This window comes from Ranitomeya variabilis, chromosome 2, assembly GCF_051348905.1.
Source record: "Ranitomeya variabilis isolate aRanVar5 chromosome 2, aRanVar5.hap1, whole genome shotgun sequence".
NCBI classification, from domain to species: Eukaryota; Metazoa; Chordata; class Amphibia; order Anura; family Dendrobatidae; genus Ranitomeya; species Ranitomeya variabilis.
Window position 1 is genome coordinate 938,586,455 of NC_135233.1, and position 23,764 is coordinate 938,610,218.

Genomic DNA, 23,764 nt, shown 5'->3' on the forward strand with positions numbered 1-23,764 from the left:
ATATTAACAAAAGATTATTTATACCAGGTGATTGCAAGAGAAGATTCTCCTTCTATTCATATTATAATCACAGCGACTTTCCTCACTTACTTACTTTATATACAAAGTATTTGATTCTACTTCCAGGCTGCCTTCCATGTCATTGTTATTGGAATACAGGAAAACATATTTTTACCGGATGTTTGTAACTTCCTGGTAAGTTATGGTCAGAAGAGATGCACAGACAATAGCTCAAACATATTGTAATGATGTTAAAAATCACATACACAGATTCTCATATTCTGCATTTAACACTTGAGGATGCCACCACTAACAAAAGCACACTAGAACATTAAAAAGTTGTTTAGTTTAAATAAAAATAATATTAAAAAATGTGTTTAAAAAAGTAAGGTACAGTATATAGCTCACTAAAATGCTTAAATGGGAATCTGTCACCACATTTGACCCATCTAAACTATTAATATGGGCATACAGGTTATAGACTACAGAAAAAAAGTCCAACCTGTATGGAATCTGAAGCTGAGAGGAACCTGCAGATGTGTCAGGTATAATCACACACAGCTCTGCAGTGAGATCCGGAGAGCAGAGAGCGACCATTACACATCACACTGGTAACACTGGTAACCATTACACATCACACTGGATTACAATAGACAAAAAAAGACAGTAATGCAACTTTTGGCAAAACACTTAAGAAAATTACCTCTTTTTCTTTGTAATAATGAGCACATCATTGAACAGGAAGAAGTAGACGGCTTGTTTTGTTGTCTTCCGGGAGAAAATGCCAGTATCCTCTACAAAAGACGTAAGTTCTCCCCTCTTTAATAACCACCGAGAAGATGACACTAAGGGGAAGGGCTGCAGAAGATACAAGATATGACATCAAATCATAGCTGACTATTACAAAAAATGATTAAAAAAAACGATGCAAATGTGCATTCAATCATTCATAGTATTTATGATGTACATACAGAATTTAATGATATAAAATGTGGACATCAATAATAAGAGTAAGAGGACACAAGCTAAAAGAAATGGTGAACATTTGACAATTTCTTGGCTTTAAAATACTCTTTTTTACATTTAGCAGCGTTTCAACCTATAACAAAGTGTTAATGACTACAAAGGGTATATAATGGGTCTGTTGGTCCTCAGCCAGACCATGGGACTGGTGGATGCATGATTAAATGTCTTTAGCCTGTGCCAAAATACTGAAGGGCAGAATGCCAACACTAGTAACTCCTTTCCTAAATAAAAGTACCCAGTTTCCTGCAAAGAGTCAATGAAACAGGACAGTTCAGATGAAAATAACAAGATAGCGCTGTCGTTTTTAACTCATCCTCTGCCAAAGGTCCTTACTAAAGTAATGGTCCACTCTATAGCTGCGGTGTAATACACGAGCACTACGGTTTTATTGTACTCATCTACTGGATCTCCAGGTTTTATGTTCACAGCAGTATTACTAACAGTAATTGCTGCCAGGGAATCCTCAGTTACTATGTCTGTTTGAAAATTAAAAAACAGATGTCTGTAGAAGAAATTCATGTGAAATAAAGCCTTTATTCAGACTCCACTGTAATGATTATATCGGGAAAATGTAAATATACAAACAGCAAGTAAATAATGAAAGCAGTAGTTGATGGCCACCTCTATATAATGAATATTATACAAACTTGATAAAAGTCAACACAAACATGTATGACTGGAACGATCAGATACTGGAGCCAAGACCTTGTGGTGGAGTCAGGATCATCACGTTTACAATTTTACCTTTTTTAACCATAAGTGTATGTGCACACATATGCAAATTGCCTCTTCCGAGAAAAAGAGGACTTGAACTCTATAGCGCCATCTGTTGGAAGTAGCGATCCTACAAATCACAATCAACCCTTTAACGAGTCGTGCAATATGACTTAGGATAAAAGCCAAATCAGTTTCTCAATTCGTAGACACGGTGTTTCGGGCTGTTGGCCCTCGTCAGTGCAAAGCATGAGAATGAATATGGCTAGATGAGAGGCTCTGGACTGGGGTCTAAGGGGTAACGTTTCTCCTTATGGAGAGTGACATACCCATCTGGCTTGTCAAGGTAAGGAGGCTTATTCGCCGTGCAATGCTCCTCTGGGAAATTAAATATGCAAATTGCCTCTTCTGAGAAAAAGAGGACTTAACTCTATAGCGCCACCTGTTCCCAGAGCAGCATTGCACGGCGAATAAGCCTCCTTACCTTGACAAGCCAGATGGTATGTCACTCTCCATAAGGAGAAACGTTACCCCTTAAAAACACAAATCAGTTCTCATGCTTCGCACTGACGGGGGCCAACAGCCCGAAACACCGTGTCTGCGAATTGAGATACTGACTTGGCTTTTATACTAAGTCATATTGCACGACTCGTTAAAGGGTTGATTGTGACTTGTAGGATCGCTACTTCCAACAGGTATCGATATAGAGTTAAGTCCTCTTTTTCTCAGAAGAGGCAATTTGCATATTTAATTTCCCAGAGGAGCATTGCACGGCGAATTAGCCTCCTTACCTTGACAAGCCAGATGGTATGTCACTCTCCATAAGGAGAAACGTTACCCCTGTGCACACATAAGAATTTCTTGCATAAAATTCCTGAAGAAAACCGGACATTTTCTGCAAGAAATCCGCATGCGTTTTTTTCGCGGTTTTACCGGGTTTTTTGCGTGTTTTTTTCTGGAGCTTTCCCAATGCATAGAATAATGGGAAAAACGCGAAAAAAATGCAAAATTAATGAACATGCTGCTTTTTTTTACCGCGATACGTTTTTTTCATGGAAAAAAAACGCATTATGTGCACAAAAATTGCAGAATGCATTCTAAATGATAGGATGCATATGTATGCTTTTTTATGCGTTTTTATTGCGAAAAAAACGCAACGTGTGCACACAGCCTAAGACAAAGAATTCCAACTATGAAAAACATGTAAATTCCGGGTAAAAAAAAAGTCAAACACCTGAAGACATACAGCACACTATTCTCGACAGACTATGTGCGTTTAGTTCCACGTGTGCGGTGTCCATAACTGGAAAGATTTTTAATGTGAGAGCAGCATATTTGAGAGTATTATTTCATTATTTCTTTTTTAGAATATATTGTGTAGCTAGCTTCCAAAACGTTCTCCGTGAGGACACCTCAGGAATCCATTGCCTTTCCAGTACAAGACTTGTCCATATCATAGTGAATATATTTGGATATTAATTCTGCTCTCATACATTTCATGGATGTGTACAAAGCCTACATGCCTGCCAGTCCCGAGTCCAAAGGGCTCACAATGGAGTTCTCGCTTAGGCCGTGGTCACACTTGCGAGTGCAATGTGAGAAACTCGCGCGAGTCTCTTGCCTCAATACCCAACACAGCCACCGGCACTCGGGACTGGAGTGTGCGGCTGCATGTATTTCTATGTAGCTGAACGCTCTGGTCCCGAGTGCCGGCGGCAGTGCCGGGTATTGAGGCGAGTTTCTCGCATTGCACTCGAAAGTGTGACCACGGCTTTACACATACACTGGCCCACAAGCATAGAAGAGTGTGTATATTGCTCATAGCACATATCAGATTCCAGTTTTCGTGTTTTTTCAGACTAGGCAAGCAAAAAAAAAGATAATCTGATTGGTGGCTCTGAAAAATATAAAAATTTGAGTCCTCAGCGGTTGATGGCTTTTACTGGCTAACTAAAAAGATGGTAAAAAATAGCAAGGTAAAAGGTAACAACCAGTGATGAATCTAATTTTGTAGTACTTTTCTATCTACTGGCTAACATGGTACAAAGATATATATTTTTCCTGGTTGCTATGAGAAATACAGACTCTTCTGATTAGGACAGTACTGATGTATAGGCCATGGCTGCGTTCTGGGATATGTGCAGACTACATCTTTGTGAGGTGGTTACGCTCCATAACTCACTTGAAAAAGTGCAAAATAAATGTTAAAAAGAGCATATGGTTTGCAATGTAAAAATGACTTGCTTTGCATATGTTCAGTCTTAGGGGCTTCTTTTAAACGCTTCACGTGTACAAAGGCGAGAAGCAGTTTACCGAAGTACCCCGACAATTCTTCAGGCAGCTTCTGCCTTTCTGCCTAATTCCTAAAAAATTAATCTGCTTCATTTTCTTATAAATGATTTATAATTACTGAGATCCCTTTAGGGACAGGCAAATTGGTTGCAATTTGGAAAAAATCATAAACAACAGGATTAATGTCACATTTTATGGTCCATTTGGCAACATTCTTAGTAAGATGGGAAGTAAGCAGAATAAGTACGTGGCAGATCTCCCCCCAGGTTATAAACTGTCTGACATGAAATTTGGGAGTGGCCCCTACTATATGAGACAAAACAAATAAAAGTTATATGGGAATAAGGAAAGAGCATTCCCCAAGATAATGACTTGGGACAAACTTTACATAACACCTTTTCCATATACAGCTATTTAAACAATTTTATGTAAAAAAAGACAAGTATTATATGACCCATAATTATATTTGCAAGCTTTCCGGGCACACAAGCCCCTTCATCAGGCACGTATACAAATGAATAACAGACAGGAGCACAAGATGAACGGGCCTCTATTGGTTAACAAGAAAAATTGTATATGTAAGCTTTCCGGCCGCAAAAGTATCATTCATATAATAACCTGAAGGTACGCTCCCAAAAATGTCTTAGCTATGAGGGTGCCCACATAAGTTCCTCAGGTATAGGTATGCCACATAAGTGTCTCACCTGAAGGTGTGCCCCCAAAATGCCTTATCCTCTGGTGTGCCCACATAAGTGCCTCAGGCAGAGGTATGCCCCAGAAGTGCCTCACCTGAAGGTGTGCCCTCAAAATGCCTTATCCACAGATGTGCCCACATAAGTACCTCGGCTACAGGTGTGCCCCAGAAGTCCTTCTGCTACAAGTATGCCAAAATAAATACCTTAAAGTGTCTCTCTGCAGATGTGCTCCAAAAGTGCTTTAGCTACAAGTGTGTCCCTAGAAGCACCTTAACTAGAGGCATTGTCCCATAAATGCTTCAATCCAGATGAGCCACCATAAGCGCCTAAGTTATGGGTGTGCCCCTATAAGCTCCTCAACTACAAGAGTGATCCCATAAGTGTGTCAACTACAGGAATACCTCTACAAGTGACAAATCATTACTGTGAGTACTATAACTATGTGACAAAACTAAATGTCTAGTGCAGTCAAAACTGGTGCTGTCTAGGAAAAAAAAAAAGTGTCAAAAAACATTACATACACACAAGTCTAAAGCAAGGGCTGCAGACAACTGTGTAGGTTTACAGAATGGAAAGACTTTAATGCTGACTTTGGAATATCTGGAATACACTATGCTACAAATATAGAAGTAAAGACAAATCAAGAAACTGCATTCAAGACAAATTACATTTTTTTTCTAACACTTTTACACTCCAATAAAAAAAAAAGATTTGTATGAAGAAAGGTTCTTAATATTTATACTGTGCTGCAATATTGTAAACGGGCAAAATGCTTTATGATCTCCACTGTAATTCTGCAGGATGGATGATGTCAAGGCTTCTCAATGAACATTTATCTTTTATTTTATATGTATATACACAGCAGACGTTCAGATAGGACAGTGACCTAAGAGAGGGTGCTGGGACACTTGAGCTTATGTGGGGTATTCCAGTTAAGATGAAACCCCCACAAATGTTAGGGCAGGAAAGTCTTAAACCTAATTTTCCCAGCCAAGAGACCACTGCCAAGAGAACTTGAATAGAGCAGCTGGTTGTGTACGAATCACATCATTTGACGCTTCATTCACGGTCTATGGCACTGAACAAGACTCCATCCAACGCCTAATGGGCGCATCTTGCAGATTTGGGAAAGTGGAGAAGAAAATGGTAGTGATCAATAGCGGTCTCAGAGATCAGACCTACATTGAGCTAGTAATTTGCCCCTCTCCAGTAGACAGGTGAATATTTATTTAAACTAGAATACCCTTTTTACAGCTTCAATATCTTTAAATCTGAGATTTCATAAGTCACTGCTTAAGCCCTCAATATTAGGAAGGGTCAGTCATTCGACCGGTAGTCATCTTGTTCATCTTTGCCTTCTATAGGTGTGCTCGCACTGCCAAAAACTCCGATGTTCCATATGAAAGGGTTGCTGGCAGACATGTCTGGCAGGGACTTATCTCCAGGCGATCAAAAGGACTGACAATCCGAAATCTGAGATGCTGGATTCTTAAGTCCGCTGACAGTCAAATGTCCGTAGCCCCTGTACACATTAGAAAATAATGTGTTTATTTGAAATGGGGATACACCAACTGGTGGGGGAGTGGAAGAGAGATACCAAAAAAGAGGGGCACTACGCCAGGAGACGGAAACATATGACTATAAAATGCTCCAGTGATTCGCAGTACTGAAACAATTGAAATAAATAAATATATAACACCATTAACAGAAATAAATCATAAATGAATAAGTATATATGAATGACCACAGGGAAAAATGCGGCAAGTATATAGATAGAGATACATTGTAGACACAGTAAGGTGCCAGTGCAGTGACGAAGGCTGACGCCAAAACGCGCGTCGGGGTCGGGCACATCCAGGAGACGGTCTCCACACCATCCACGGGTAATATGTGGCCTTAATCTCATTGTTATTATAACATACGAATTGTTAGCACTGCAGGCACTTTATTCATTGAATAGTTATTAGCGGTGGCTACCATTTTGAGTCACCTTTGCACTGGCACCTTACTGTGTCTACAATGTATCTCTATCTATATACTTGCCGCATTTTTCCCTGTGGTCATTCATATATACTTATTCATTTATGATTTATTTCTGTTAATGGTGTTATATATTTATTTATTTCAATTGTTTCAGTACTGCAAATCACTGGAGCATTTTATAGTCATATGTTTCCGTCTCCTGGCGTAGTGCCCCTCTTTTTTGGTATCTCTCTTCCCCTCCCCCACCAGTTGGTGTATCCCCATTTCAAATAAACGCATTATTTTCTAATTTGGGCATGTTATCGGTGTTTTTGTTCTTTCCCTGTGTTTATGTTTTGCCGAGTTGTCCGGTACCTAGTCCATATTGGTACACACAGTAATTATTATTCAACAATTTTTTGGTTCTTATATATATATGTATATATTTTTTATTATTATTTCTGTGTGTTTACCCTGCCATGAGATTTGTGTTACCTGTACACATTAGACTGTTGATTCAACATGTCAATATCAGTTGGCTCTTCTGAAATTAATCTAATGTATGGGGGAACTTTAGGGCCTGTGGACATTGCTTTTTTTCTGTGCAGATTTGTCACAAAACGTGAAGGGTTTCCTGATGCAGCAAAGTAAATGACAATCCTGAAGTGTCATGCACACGTTGCTTCTTTGTGACTTGCAGATTTCGTGCAGATTTTAAATGTGCAGCATGTCAATTCTTTCAAGGTTTTTGCAGCAGATTTTATGCAAATCAATGAGTTGGGAAAAATATCCACCAAGAACAGAGGTAAAAAATGCATAAAAAATGCAACTACTTTACACAGCGTTTTTCCTGCCAAAAGATGCAGAAATGGTGAAGAAATTTCTGCACCAAATACTCAATGTGTGCTCATTCCGTGACTGTGCAGTAAAGCTTCATTTTCTAAGATGAAAATCACCAACGGTAGACCTGGAAGGACATACACAAGGTGCTGCAAGTTTGAGACCTGCTGCCTGCAGAATTCTGACTGGTTTACAGAGCAAACACAACATAGTCTTATACATGAATATATATACACTCACCGGCCACTTTATTAGGTACACCATGCTAGTAACGGGTTGGACCCCCTTTTGCCTTCAGAACTGCCTCAATTCTTCGTGGCATAGATTCAACAAGGTGCTGGAAGCATTCCTCAGAGATTTTGGTCCATATTGACATGATGGCATCACACAGTTGCCGCAGATTTGTCGGCTGCACATCCCAAAGATGCTCCATACAAGGCAGGATGGATCCATGCTTTCATGTTGTTTACGCCAAATTCTGACCCTACCATCCGAATGTCGCAGCAGAAATCGAGACTCATCAGACCAAGCAACATTTTTCCAATCTTCTACTGTCCAATTTCGATGAGCTTGTACAAATTGTAGCCTCAGTTTCCTGTTCTTAGCTGAAAGGAGTGGTACCCGGTGTGGTCTTCTGCTGCTGTAGCCCATCTGCCTCAAAGTTCGACGCACTGTGCGTTCAGAGATGCTCTTAGGCCTACCTTGGTTGTAACGGGTGGCGATTTGAGTCACTGTTGCCTTTCTATCAGCTCGAACCAGTCTGCCCATTCTCCTCTGACCTCTGGCATCAACAAGGCATTTCCGCCCACAGAACTGCCGCTCACTGGATTTTTTTTCTTTTTCGGACCATTCTCTGTAAACCCTAGAGATGGTTGTGCGTGAAAATCCCAGTAGATCAGCAGTTTCTGAAATACTCAGACCAGCCCTTCTGGCACCAACAACCATGCCACGTTCAAAGGCACTCAAATCACCTTTCTTCCCCATACTGATGCTCGGTTTGAACTGCAGGAGATTGTCTTGACCATGTCTACATGCCTAAATGCACTGAGTTGCCGCCATGTGATTGGCTGATTAGAAATTAAGTGTTAACAAGAAGTTGGACAGGTGTACCTAATAAAGTGGCCAGTGAGTGTGTATATATATATATATATATATATATATATATATATATATATATATTATATATGTGTGTATGTATGTATGTATGTATGTGTGTATATATATATATATATATATATATATATATATATATATATATATATATATTATATAGATATATATATACATTTGGACTTGGGACGCAGGCTATCATCACATCTCGGCCCCGTATCTCCTGGGTGCCTCAGGTGCTTCTTAGGTTCTCCAACATCAAGACTCTGTAGCATTACTCCCATCATAATGTTATATGAGGACTAGTGACAGAGGCGCCCAGGAGATGCCGGGCTGAGGATACCAGCAATAGAAGTGTAGTCCGGCTGCAACTAAAGACCGGTCCATAGGTTGGATCTGGGTACAGCAAATCTTTTTACTTGTCTATAAACCATTGGCTTTACTTTACTAGACATATCAAAAGAGTCTTCCTGGCATATGTCTGGCTAGTATGCATGGTCATACCCGTCTTATTAGTGTACTAAAAAGCTCAGACGGCTACACTGGTTTATGTAATGACACAATGACATAAGACATTAGCCAAAGACACAACAGCCATAGAGATATTTATTGGTTAGACATAGACATGATAAGATGAAGATAGGACCTATGAAATAAAATCATCTTCATGAAGGAAAAACTGCACATATTTTTGTAAGGAGATGCATGCAGATCCACATTAGATACGGACGTATACTGTACATTGGTGCAGATCCACATTAGATACCGTATACATTGTGGCACAGCAGTCTCTTGCCCGAACAGCTACGGTACGACACAATGAAAGCCTCTGGCCTACTCCTAAATGAGCACTTAAATGCATTGTAGACAAACAAAATAATCATTGTCTTCTATTTCCAAGAGCAGAAACTAAACCAGTTTCTCTGGTGTACGAAGTTCCTGCACTAGATAAAAGGTCATGCGACGCAGTAGAAACATATCATGTCAATGAATCACTTCGCAATAACATTTAGTGTCAATAAAAAATGTAAAGCAAATCTACACTCGAGAAACACTTATTGCGGAGGGGTTTTGTGTTTGGCTGTTTTTTTTACCCAAGGTAAAGGACTCAAGTTGCTGCACTAGACTTGTCACTGAATACCATAACCAAGGAAAAAAATCAGGTTCAGCGAAAAGATTGAAAACCATTTACACTATAAGGACTCGCTCACACGAGCGTACACATTGGATGAGTGCTATCCAATGTTATTCTATAGGGCAGTGATGATCAGCGTTATTTCTCATGCAGATTTGGCATGAGAAAAAAAATTGCAATCTACAGTGACACGTTCAGGGAAGGTTAAAAAAAATTATGTCAACGCAAAGTAATTAAGACTGAATAACATACAACTCTTAGGAACACGGTAATTTGGGAGATTCTACAGTCCAAGATGTTTAAATTAGTATTTTCATTTGAGAATCAGGTATTTCAATCCCTGGATCTTGACCATTCCTACCTTACTGGGTGGGGGGAAATAGACCTGTTAGACCTATAATTACTATAGATAATATATGATGTGGTACATACTACACATATCAAAATAACTACTCAATGTTTGCACTAAATTAACCTGTCATTAGAACGTAGCCAATTTGTCTTGGAAGCACAGCTTTGTCTGCTACAGGCAGCCCACTCCTATATACTGTGTTGAACTGATAGAGGAGAACTCTATCATGAGTACCCCCTAAACTGCTCTTGGCTCTGGTGTCCACTGGAAAAAAAAAAAAAAACATTTCCGTTGATGCTCTATAATACATAAAGGGGTTTTCCAGTTTTGAAGAACCCCGTCACCCAGGTGCAGTTGGTTTAAAAACAACTGTGCTTTACTCACCCTTCCTAGGTCTAGAGCTAAGCCACTGTAGCTCAGGGCATCTGGTCGCAGCGCTGTCGACAAGAACAATCAGTAAGCTCAGACTCTCTGAGCAGTTGGGTCGTCAATTTGGACAGAGCCACTGACCTCAGGTATTGGCTGCGGTGCTGATATGATGTCACCGCTGTAGACAATAACACAAACCGGGAGCAGCGGCACAGACTCCATGCTAGAACCAGGGAGGATACAGAACCTATTGGCTTTTTGCTTATAAGCAGTGATTTTCCAAAGCCCCTTCAATCTAACAAGGGTGCAGCCAATTATAGTCGTTCCAGATATTTATGGCAGATCACCTCTGGGATGTGAATCAATGTTATGATCACTTGCTTGGCTGTTTAAAAAAAAATTGAATAGTAAAAGACGAGCATACTGAGAAGTGACCTTTCCATTCATTCTTCGCCTAGATTCAGTGGCTGATGACAAACCCAACAGGAGGTTCTCGGGTCAGTGACCTCAGTTCTCAACATATATGCGGTTTCCCGCATTGGCAGCAGCATTTATCAGATATTTTAATGCTCAGGACAGAAGCAATTGTCCAATTATACTGACAATAAAACAAAATCTTTAAAGCTTTTTTTATCTATTGGCCAATTATTCGAAATAATTTGAGAATATAAAAAATTCTCTATTCAGACCAATTAAGTTATTTCACTTTCTAAAGCTATCATAAAACATTCTCATTCTGGGTTGGTGGGTTTCTAAGTGGTCAGACACCCAATGATCATATATTTGTCCAAAACACAGACAGAAGAAATGTGGCATTATTAAAGTATTACTGTGCACTTAGTGAGAAACTCCTGCAATCTGCAAATAAATCCAGTATTGTCCTTCAACCTCTTCATCTCTTCAAGGGAAATAAATTCAGCATCAACATTTAAATCAAGTTACAAACTAAAAAAACAAATTGCAATACCTTTATTTTAAACTCCAACTGCGAGTTAATGGTCACCATCATTTCTGTTCTTTCCATCTTCCGTGCTCCTTCATTGCACAGACGCACCAGCTGCGAGAGAATTCATATTTTAATGTATGATTAAATGGATATTAAAACACAGAAAGAAGAAACATGGTATTAGTAAGGTAATACTGTCTCTTTCCATGACCCAGGAAACGTTAAGTAAACACTGTGACCTATTTTCAAAAACTAATGCACACAATTAAGAAAAATATGTTGATAAGCGTAAAAACTACTTAAACATAAAAAAAATGACACAAACTATCCAAATCTTTAAACAGGATAAGGCCTAAACAATCATCCAGATGAACATTTGTGAGGGCAGACAATGATGTTGGACAAGAAGGCCTGGCTTTCAAAATCTGTCCATCCCAAAAGTATTCATTGGGGTTGAGGTCAGGGCTCGGTGAGAGCCTGTACATTTTTCCAACCAGGACTCCCATGCCCATGCCCTAATGGACCTTTCATTGTGCCTTGGGTAAAGTCATGCTGTTCCCACATATTTGGAAGATAAAATAGTCCAAAATTTGTTGTTATCCTGAACTAAGCGTAGGACAAACCCTGAAAACCAACCCCATAGCATTATCCCTCTTCCACCAAGCTTTGTCTGGGTAACGCAGTTATGCAGGTAACGTTCCCCTGGCATTCTCCAAACCCAGATTTGTCCATCAGACTGGCAGATTAAGAAGTGCGATTCGTCACTCCATACAACATGTTTCCTTTGCTTCAGAGTCCAGAGGCGGTTAGCTTTACACCACACTGTCCAATGTTTGGCATTGTACTTCGTGATGCAATGATTGCATGCAGTTTCTCAGCCATGGAAACAAATGCCATAAAGCTCCTAGTGCAGTTTTCCTGCTGACGATAATGCCAGAGGAGGTTTCTGAGCTATGCAACTGTAGTTGGCAACTTTCATGTCCATGCACTACTTGCCTCCACATTTGGGGACACTGCTTTGTAGCTCTGCATAGTCTGAAACTTCGAGTTGGCTGAGCTGTTGTGTTTCCTAAACACCTCGACTTTGCAATAAGACCACTTACAGTTGAATGTAAAATATTTAGGAGGGGAGAAATTTCATGAAGGACTTCTTACAACGCTGACATTAGATCACAGATTCAGAGAGCTCTTTAGAAAGACTATTGAAATGTTTGTAAAGACAGACTGCATGGCGAGGGGCTGGATTTTGTTTACCTGTACTGATGGGACTGAATGCAAATCCTCAATTCAATTATTGAAAGGTGAGTTCCAATATATTGGTCTGTATAGCGTACCGTACTAGAGCTCCTTTTAAATACCACCCCTGTCCCTTATTTTATTAAATTAGAATATGCATTATTATTTCCTTTTGAATTATGCATTTGTGATGCCCTGGACAGCTACAGTTCAATGTGATAACTTTCCTTTATCAAGCTGAAACAGATTATTTTGCATTATAATTATTTAAAATATAGGTCATGTAAAGAATTGCCAGATCATGTTATTTGATTGGGAACAAACGTTATACAAGTCATTAGTGCATGCATATATAAGAAACATAGTAATATATTTTAGCAGAAAAATGGACTTCATTCTCCACTCATAAGACCATTCCCCCTCTCCCACCTACCTCCTGAACGTACTGCCAGTTCACTATAGTCTATGAAGGGGAGAGGAGATGAGAGGATCACATTGACGAAACAGGCAGAGGGAGACACATAAAGATCATGCTGAGCTTTCTAACATATCTTTTAACTCATCCCAGAGCTGGATTTACATCTACACTGATCACTACTACTGTATAACTTCTACCATGCTGCTCATCTCTGTTAGCTTAAGAAATGAATGAAAAGGAGGAATTCCATGTGTGCGTTGATATCTATGGGAGATATCAGAGCAGCTTGTCTCCTCCAATAAACTCAAGAGTGGATTACAAATTAGAGATGAAGGAAACAAGTAACATGATGGCCAGAAATAGTGTTAAACAAGGTGTAGACACAAGACACCTCCCGTTACTCGAAAGTATGGTTACTTTAAAGACAACAGAGATTAATGAAGAATATCAGATTAATAAAGAATATGACTCGTAATAGAGAAAGGTGATGTAAACATGTAGAATGTAGAGCAGTTCGTCTTTGAAGACTGTCACTAAAAGAAGAATCATTTGTAAGTGAAGGCACAGAATTATTTTGTAGCTCCAGCATGTAAGTAAGGATTAGCTTACTACAGCCTGCAGGTTGAAGATCTGACTAGTCCAAAACAAGTTTCCTTTCCTTGGGTGTATAAGCTAAAACTGTCAAGAATGTTGAGCGCCTTGGGAGGTGTTCAGTCATAACATGAGCTACACCACAGCTCATAACTTATATGAATCCATCAGACGCACATTACCAGCACATCTGATTGTTTCCAATGCACATCGCTACTGTAAGAAATGCTAAGAAACAAAAGGCCTTCCAATCTGTGCAGGACAGGATCGCATCACATCACATAGCTATAAGTATCTCACATACACAGGCAAAGTAGCTATGTCATGATCCAATAATGAAAGCGTCTGATGATATGTCCCCACCTGGAGTCTGTCAGGTTCAGTCAACAGCAGTTTCCTATGGAGAGGAACATTGATTCATACACTAAAATGGATGGGTGCCATTTTCTTGCACCTATGGACCTCAAAGTCAATAAAATACCTATTCATATTTATGTAAGATATTCAAGCTATTTTATACTACACCTAACACCACCATGAAGAAATAAGGGGTGAATGAATGAACCAAACAGCCTAGAACATACACTATTTTTTTGTTTAGATTGGAAACTTCTACACTGAGATACAATGACTAAAAGGTTTTATGTGGAAGACTAGCACTGGAGCCGTACTTTAACTGTGAGCCATTTCATTTAAGACAAACTTTCACATACTTTTCAGTAATGTACGGTAGTTATGCTTGACAATTTTTAAAGTTAATTCTAAAAAAAGGTAGTTCCCTCAGAGCCTCACATACAAGCACTTTCTGTAAACCCATGTGTTTCTGAATTCGCCTCAGGGAAAATAAACTTCCTTTAATATCAAAGCATAATGCTGATAAACTACAGCAACTTTCAATCAGCACGCGTTCCTAAACTATGCTATCTTTAAACAAGTTATCTAATTTTGTGTAGCAGAACATTGCAAGTATTTCAAGCAATTAGCCATTACGTTTTGGCTTTCATCCATCCAACATGAACTTCGCTTTCCCTAATTTGAACTAACATCTCCTCGCACATTGTGACCTCAAATGTTCTAAAAAGCAGGAAAACCAAGAAAGCACAACAAAAAACGCCTTATATTCTTCAGAGATGATTCCTTATTCATTTTACTTCAGCCTAAAGGGAATCCATCAGTAGATTTCACAATACAAACTGCAAACATTATTAATTAGATATCTCAGACGTGATGATTTCACCTTGTTTTGAAAAAATAAAATAAAAAATGCTGTATAGAAATCAATAGGCTGGAGAGTGATGGCTGGGATGTTAGGAGTTAACTCCTCTCCAGGGATGTTACTACTGTGCATATCTGGCCAGGCTCTCCAGGTCAAGCTCTTTGGAAACAATCTGTACAATATATAAGATGAAAGTTCTCACAGGAGAAGAATAAGTAGATAGAAAAAGCAAGTCAATTCCAAACGTGCTTATTTTCATGTGTAACTAACTAAAGATATTTAACAACATGAGAATCCCCCTTTAAATGTGTTTTACTTCAACCAATACTTCAGAATTCCAACTGGAACCAACTGCTATATTCACTGCAAATCTGTAGTTATTGATGACTTAAGGGTAACTTGTGTGCGTACATTAGAAATAACACTATTTCTGCTATTCTATAATTTGCATCTGATTTAAATTTCCTTTCCCCACTGAATGCATTGTTTCTAAATTTCAGTGTTATCTGAGCTAGTGGATACAGACAAGCTGTTATAATGTGTTCTATACACAATGCAGATCTGATGGATTCCTGCTATCCTGCCTCTATGAAGCACATGTTTAGGATCAACATGGAGGACATAAATCAGCAGTACTGAGCAGTGCAGTTGTGAATCCAACTCTGAAGTGAGGGACACTTACAAGAAAGTAGTAGCACCTTCTGTGTGTGTGTCTCTCTGCCTCTCTTACCCACAATTCTCTTGACTCCTCAAAGAGCTTTACTCTAATACCTCCACTATCTGATAGTCTGTCTTCTTTTCATCAAGACGCAATTTTGTGGTTCTTCAAGGTGAATGATGAAGTTTAGCAGTGAGTGGAGATAGCTGCTCATACGTGAAAAAACAAGCATATTTTTTCCGATAAGATATACTATATAGTTTCTTATATTTGCCTGTAGTTTGATTTAAGTAAAGTTTTTGTAAACGACAATCACAATTTAAAGTTACAGCTGTCAATATATGACAAGTCAGAGAACTACTAAAATACTGTATCATTTGACATTACACAGAGCACAATGTAAGCAATACAACTATAGAAAAGTAAGATATTACACTACCTTGCTAACTTCTTTCAAGGCTCTTTTACAGGTTTCATATTTAACAGAATCTTTCGGCGTTTTTTGACAAATTGTCTAAATAAAAATAAAAACAAAATATTAATGAAAAAAGTAATATAAATAAATATTTGTATATCTGGTGATTATGATATAACTAGTTGGTGACCCGATTCTAACACATCGGGTATTCTAGAATATGTATGAAGTTTATTTATGAAGATTTCAGAATAATGCAATGAATACGCAGGATTCGGACGGACGGGTGCGACCAATTAGCGAAGCGTGGTTCAAATCCCACGTCAATTCGCGGGCGGACTGAGTCTGTCGCTGATTGTTCGCGGCCGGCACGTAGTATATAGCACAGCTACGAAGTATATAGCACAGCTACTTAGTATATAGCACAGCCACGTAGTATATAGCACAGCCCACGCAGTATATAACACAGCCCACGCAGTATACAACACTGCCCACGTAGTATATAACATTGCCCACGTAGTATATAACACAGCCCACGCAGTATATTACACAGCCCACATAGTATAGAGCACAGCCCACATAGTATAGAGCACAGCCCACATAGTATAGAGCACAGCCCACGTAGTATATAGCACAGACCACGCAGTATATAACACAGGCCACGTAGTATAATGCACAGCCACGTAGGATATAGCATAGTTGTAGGATATAGCATACTTATATACTCACCTTCCGGCGGTCCCTGGATCCAGCCCAGGCCTTTAGCGTTGCTTTTCGTGACGCTCCGTTCCCAGTAATGCCTTGCGACAATAACCCGTGATGATGTAGCTGTCTCGCAATGCATTTTTGGGACTGGAGCGTCGCGAGGAGCGGGAAAGGCTGGAGCGGACGACGGAAGGTGAGAATATCATGATTTTTTATTTTATTTTTTAATTATTTTTAACATTATAGGTTTTTACTATTGATGCTGCATAGGCAGCACCAATAGTAAAACGTTGGCACACTTACAGGGTTAATGGCACCGTTAACGGACTGCGTTACACCGCGTTATGCCGCGGTGTAACGCAGTCCATTTAACGGACTTCTGAAGCACTATGTTGGCGCTGACTGGAGGGGAGTAGGGAGGGGCCAAATCGCGGCCGGACTGTGGCAGTCGCTGATTGGTCATGGCCAGCCGGCCGCGAACAATCAGCGACGAGGGATTTCTGTGACAGAGAAACAGACAGACAGACGGACAAACAGACGGAAGAGGACCTTAGACAATTATATAGATAGATTGAAAAATAAATATGTACCAAAATATAAATAATGCTGCACCATTAGACACAGATGCAGTCTATGGAGTCCAGTTAAATTAAAAATAAAGTACATGACAACAGAAACAACTGATGAAAATGTGATGTAAGTAAGTTATGTGTAACCTGCCACATGTACATAATGTATTATACCTGTTTAACACTGAACTTACATCCATGAGGAGTGGGAGACGAGTAACCCTCTGCATTGGGAGGATGAGGAAGGAGATCATGGGGAGATTTCGGCATTCTTCTTGGGCCTCAATTTTCATTAAAACCTCCCTAAATGAAGTGTTTGCAGATCTATGATTCCGAAGATATTTTTGTTAGTGGGAAGAATGTGATGTTAAAAATACAGAGCAAGCAGAAATATATTATTAAAAAAACACTACTACAGCATTTAAAGGCAACAAACATAAAAAATGGGCATTATAACCTAACAACATATAATAAATAAAATCAACCGTATGGAACATCTGAAAGAATTAATGAAATATCAAAGGAAATCTGTCAGCAGGGTTTTGCTATTTAATTTGATAGCCACATAATGTAGAGGCAGAAAGCCTGATTTCAGGGATGTCACTTGCTCAGTACCTTGCTGTAGTTTCAATACAATCAGTGTTTTATTAGCAGGAGATTATCACTGCAGAACTAGGTAATGTGTGCAAGGTAATCAGGTGGTCTGTGTAACTCCGCCTCTTCCACCGATTGGCAGCTTCCCGACAGCGTACAGTGCACACAGGAAGAAGCTGCCAATCAGAGGTGTGGGCGGGGTTATACAGAGCTCAGCATTCTGAGCATTGCTACATCTACAGCAGAGAAAACAGGGATTCTATCAAAATTGCACCAAGCACCCCAGTAAGTGATATATCGCTGGAATCTGGGTTTCTGCCCCTGCATCATGCTGCTCTCAGGCTCCTTAGCAAATATCTGCTCCGGATTCCCTTTATGATAAATCAGGTCACATCACACACATATAAAGAAGATGCAAGGAATAGAGATCGTAAATGAACTTAATAAATCTATAAACTGTACATTAATTTCTGCAGTGTCCTTTGCTGATAGACTTCATTAGTGCAGTATTTCACATAGGGATCAAATGTGGTTTTTGCATGTTTCTCAACAATGTCACTGATATCTTCAATAAGAATATTTCGTTGATGTCTGCCTTCCAATTCTTTAAAAAATCTAAACGACAAATAAAAAATTAAATCAAAACGTTAATTACTGTTTACCAACACATGCTAATTCGCTAAGAAGTCAAACCTGTGTCCCACTAAACAGCTGAGGGTGCGATGTCCTAATAACTATGCAAATCTGAGGTTAGATCAACCAGCGGCATGATATAAATGGCACTTTACATACCTCGATGAAGAAAGCACCTTATAAAGGGTGTTCTACCCTGCGCAGGGCCTAAGGGCAGGATGCATGACACAGGGAATCAAAGAGCCAAAGACACCATGGCGGCACACAGTGTTCTGTGCTTCAGGCTACGACTTGGTGTGAATTAAAATCAAAAGTCATATTCACTAAAGAGGAGGTGTATATAAGATGGGTACAATGAAGATTCCTCCCCCAGCACTGGGACGTTCACTACTCTCATCAGGAGCCTCAACACAAGTGGGCAAACTGACATTTCTGCTTTCTGATATAAAACAGTAAGGATGAGGGCAAATTAATACGTTGGAAAGCATGCCCCTCTCGCAGGGTAACCTGAGGATACAGTCCTGCCTTCCCTCCTTGCATCAGGACACTCAGGGGAGCTTACAAAAGAGATCCCACTGTGGAAACACGAAAATGGCTGCAAACAATGTAACAGTCCATAAAAAGCACCAAGTGACAAACACATTACAATACACACTTCATTGATAGCCCCATTATAAGACACACTTCATTAATAGCCCCATTATAAGACACACTTCATTGATAGCCCCATTATAAGACACACTTCATTGATAGCCCCATTATAATACACACTTCATCGATAGCCCCATTATAAGACACACTTCATCGATAGCCCCATTACAATACACACTTCATTGATAGCCCCATTACAATACATACTTCATTGATAGCCCCATTATAAGACACACTTCATTAATAGCCCCATTATAAGACACACTTCATTGATAGCCCAATTACAATTCAGACTTCATTGATAGCCCCATTATAAGACACACTTCACTGATAGCCCCATTATAAGACACACTTCACTGATAGCCCCATTATAAGACACACTTCACTGATAGCCCCATTATAAGACACACTTCACTGATAGCCCCATTATAAGACACACTTCATTGATAGCCCCATTACAATACATACTTCATCGATAGCCCCATTATAAGACACACTTCACTGATAGCCCCATTACAATACATACTTCATTGATAGCCCCATTATAATACATACTTCATTGACCGCCCCATTATAAGACACACTTCATTGATAGCCCCATTATAAGACACACTTCACTGATAGCCCCATTATAAGACACACTTCACTGATAGCCCCATTATAATACACACTTCACTGATAGCCCCATTATAATACATACTTCATTGACCGCCCCATTATAAGACACACTTCATTGATAGCCCCATTATAAGACACACTTCATTGATAGCCCCATTATAAGACACACTTCATTGATAGCCCCATTATAAGACACACTTCATTAATAGCCCCATTACAATACATACTTCATCGATAGCCCCATTATAAGACACACTTCACTGATAGCCCCATTATAAGACACACTTCATTGATAGCCCCATTATAAGACACACTTCATTGATAGCCCCATTATAAGACACACTTCATTGATAGCCCCATTATAAGACACACTTCATTGATAGCCCCATTATAAGACACACTTCATTGATAGCCCCATTATAAGACACACTTCATTGATAGCCCCATTATAAGACACACTTCACTGATAGCCCCATTATAAGACACACTTCATTGATAGCCCCATTATAAGACACACTTCACTGATAGCCCCATTATAAGACACACTTCATTGATAGCCCCATTATAAGACACACTTCACTGATAGCCCCATTATAATACATACTTCATTGATAGCCCCATTATAAGACACACTTCATTGATGCTTCACCCATTCTACAAACAGCAGCTGATGGGGTTTTGGTGGTAGATGAATACAGTGAAATCTCAACAGGAAGAATGAGAAACAATGTTACAAGAAGATCACAGTTTGCCAAATGAAATGTTTACTCATACTAATTCCTGGAGGGACGGCTGAAGCTTACTTAGTACATCAAGTTCTCCTGAGAGCTGTAATAACTATATAAAAATTCAATTACAATCCAGCCATAAAAGTATTCTGGCTTCTCACATTACACACAGGGCTGAGCTTACATAATAGAAATAGCTGTCTAATAACATCATAATGATTTCTTTTAAAAGGTACTGATTACTTAGGGTTTACAATAGCATTAGTAATCGTTATAGGAGTAGTCATGTAATCTATACTGTTCGTATGAAAGAAATGATTCACACATACAGAGCACAGGAACACTACAACAGGTATGTCCTCAAAGCGGGATATTCCATCAGCAGGTATCAGCGTCCCAGTGTGTGCCAAGACAACACTCCTCATACCATTACTCCACCTGCACAGGCTGAACTGTTGATTCATGATGCTTGCCCCAAAATCTGACCGTCCAATCAGCATGGTGCAAAAGAAATATAGATTCATCGGACCAATCACTGGTCTCAACGGTGTATGGCAAAAGACCGCTGAGGCCAGCGATTGGCTGCAGACATCATGTGGGGTATATATGGGTTGTGATGTCTGCAGCCTATATATACTGCTGGAGTGTAGCGTATTTAGTATTCAACTGCCACATAACCAAGACAACCACTTTAACTGCAAGAGGGATAACCTGGAGTAAACTATGCTACGAGCAGCTGCAAGAGATAGGGCGTGCTTTTGCAATGGGTGAGAATATGAAGTGAGTGTTAATAAAACGAAAGGGTTATTTTCATGTTCATAGATGGGTAAAACAAGCAACTTTACAATTTGTTATTAAAAGGAAATCCCTCAGTAGGATCAACCCTCCAAAGCTGTCTATGTAGGTCATAGGAAGCTGAATAAAATAACACCTTGATATCTGCGATCTGATCTTATTCCAAAGAAATTCACATTTTTTTATATGTAAATGAGCTGTTCAGAGCTATAGGCTGGATGTGGATCTCTTTGAGATTCTGCCTCTAGAAAGTTCATTTTAAAAGAAAGGTAGCGTTACCAGTGTGAGCCATGTAATGGCAGACAATCTGCTCTCCTGTTCTCAATTCTTCAGCTTCCCCCACACTGGCCCCCTGGGAGATGAAGAGGCCAGTGCAGCAGATCTGAGCTTTGCCACATTACAAACACATATGCAGCTCACCTGTCCTATTGCTGTCAGCTCCACTGCAGAGCTCTGCTTGATTACAACTAAGCATGTTCACATATCATGTTTATTTTTTAGGCAAATAAGTTACGTTCTACAGTAACAGCAAAAGCTATTATTCAGAAATCTGTATCATGTATCCGTTTTTTTTCTTTTCTTGGCTGAGTTTGAGCACTGCAGCGTTTTTGAAATCTACAGCATGTCAATTCTTTCAGAATTTTTCCAGCGTTTTTTCACCAATAGATAGCAATGAGAAAGTGCAAAAGTGTTTCAAAAAACACAGCAAACAGGGTTTTGCTATGTTTGACAGCATTTTTTGCTGCATTTTTGTAACTAACTTTATTAAACATATACTGAGAATAAAAAACACAAGTAATCCACAAACAAAAAAATACTAAAAAAAACACTGCATTTTGAACACAGCATTTGTATTGCAAAGAGAGAAATTTGTGGCTGTAGAAAAAAAAATGCTACAAAAAACGCTGCTTTTCACAAGCAGCGTTTTTTGTAGCATTTTTTTTCATAGCCTAAACCTTCTTTAGCTTCCATCTCAGTCATCCGGTGTAAGGGAAAATTCAGTACAGCTGAGCTGACAACACGGTGAGAGGAGAGCTATAGTACAGTATATCTGCAGAGGTGTTTGCACTGAGACAAATCTCAGCTCTGCTATACTGTGTTAGTTATAATCGCACACAGCTCTGCAGTGAGTTTAAGAGAACACACTGTCAGCTATTACAGATCTGTGTCCAGCCCGTAGATTTTAACAGCTCATTTACATATAAATAAAGAGTGGTTTTAACTGGATTAAACTGATAATAAAATTAATAATTCAATCTCAATAAATCACTCTACATGGGTACCCAATGCTAGAGAAGAATGTGTGCCATTTCCCTTTTTAATGACAAATGTCATCTCTGGGTTGGAACAGAACTACATGGCTGGCATTGCCCCCTACTGACCGATAGGGATTGCTTTCAATATCAATAACAATGGGCTTTTGTACTGCTTTCAGTTTGGCTCCAAAACTCGGACACAGCTAATTCCAAAACTGGCAAGTGACTGCGAATGTTGCCAAGAAAATATAACTACTTGCTGGCCAGGACTTCGTTGTATGTGCCGTTATGTATATAGCTAAGTGTATATAACTAAACATGGCAGAAAACCAAATATGCGCTATATGGATACCCTAAATAGTACCGCACCAATAGCAGAGGTGGGTATGTCATCTGACACGACTATCACTGTATTATGATGTGTTATCACTTCTTCTGCATTGTACCATGTAAATATACTGCACAAAGGATGTAGGCGCAAACAGGTAAACTGCAAACGTAGCTCTGCTGATTGTGAAACTTCATATAGACTCCAGCAAAATCATTAAAGGGATAGGTAGCAAATATATCATCGCTGGGGGTAGTCTGACTGCTGGAAGTCTCACTGACACACAAACAGGGGTCCTAAGGTCCCCTTTGTGATGTACAGTACAGGGCTATGAATCTCTAAGGGATCTCTATAATGGATGTGTACAACTCGGAGCTGTAATCCGGCCTCAGACCCAAGGAGCAGCTTGTCATGCGGTAAACTAAGTAAATGGAAAGTATCTTTATTTTACTGGATGAAAATATGATGAAGTGACAGTCCATAAACGCGGCGGGTTGGCACCACATCCCCACTTTCTCTCTAACCTAGATTGTAGCTGATGAAAAAATGCTGAGGTGTTCAAGTCCCGAGCTGAAAAAATATATCCCTGTAAAAACAGGAGGAAAGGAGAACGAGTCTGTACTTAAATCATTCCAGATGGGAACATTTCCACACGGCACAAACCACCCAGAAAGTGCAAGAGATGAAAACACCACTAAGCACTGCTGCTGGGAGAAGGCACCCATCACATAGGACAGACCTGGAGCAGTTTGCAAATAAGGAAGAGAGCTCCAAATATCCAGCTGAGAGGGGTAAGAAGCGTGCTGATGGTTATAGGAAGCCACTGGTTGCAGTTATGTATTCCAAAGGCTGTGCAACCAAATATTAAGTTGGGGTGCCAACAATTTTGTCCGGCCCATTTTGGAGGTTTTG

At 39.5% G+C, this 23,764-nt stretch overlaps 1 protein-coding gene across 1 annotated transcript in view; it reads right to left on the minus strand.

The window, feature by feature from the left end:
- The window catches only part of ARHGEF26 (Rho guanine nucleotide exchange factor 26), a 153,927-nt gene that overhangs the window by 43,321 nt on the left and 86,842 nt on the right, over nucleotides 1-23,764 (minus strand). Inside the window, exons 7-11 of the mRNA XM_077290718.1 lie at nucleotides 18,306-18,458; nucleotides 17,444-17,573; nucleotides 16,000-16,074; nucleotides 11,463-11,552; nucleotides 704-858 (exon numbers count right to left, since the gene is read on the minus strand). Of these exons, the coding sequence (XP_077146833.1) occupies nucleotides 704-858; nucleotides 11,463-11,552; nucleotides 16,000-16,074; nucleotides 17,444-17,573; nucleotides 18,306-18,458 (603 nt within the window). The remainder of the gene's footprint in view (nucleotides 1-703; nucleotides 859-11,462; nucleotides 11,553-15,999; nucleotides 16,075-17,443; nucleotides 17,574-18,305; nucleotides 18,459-23,764) is intronic.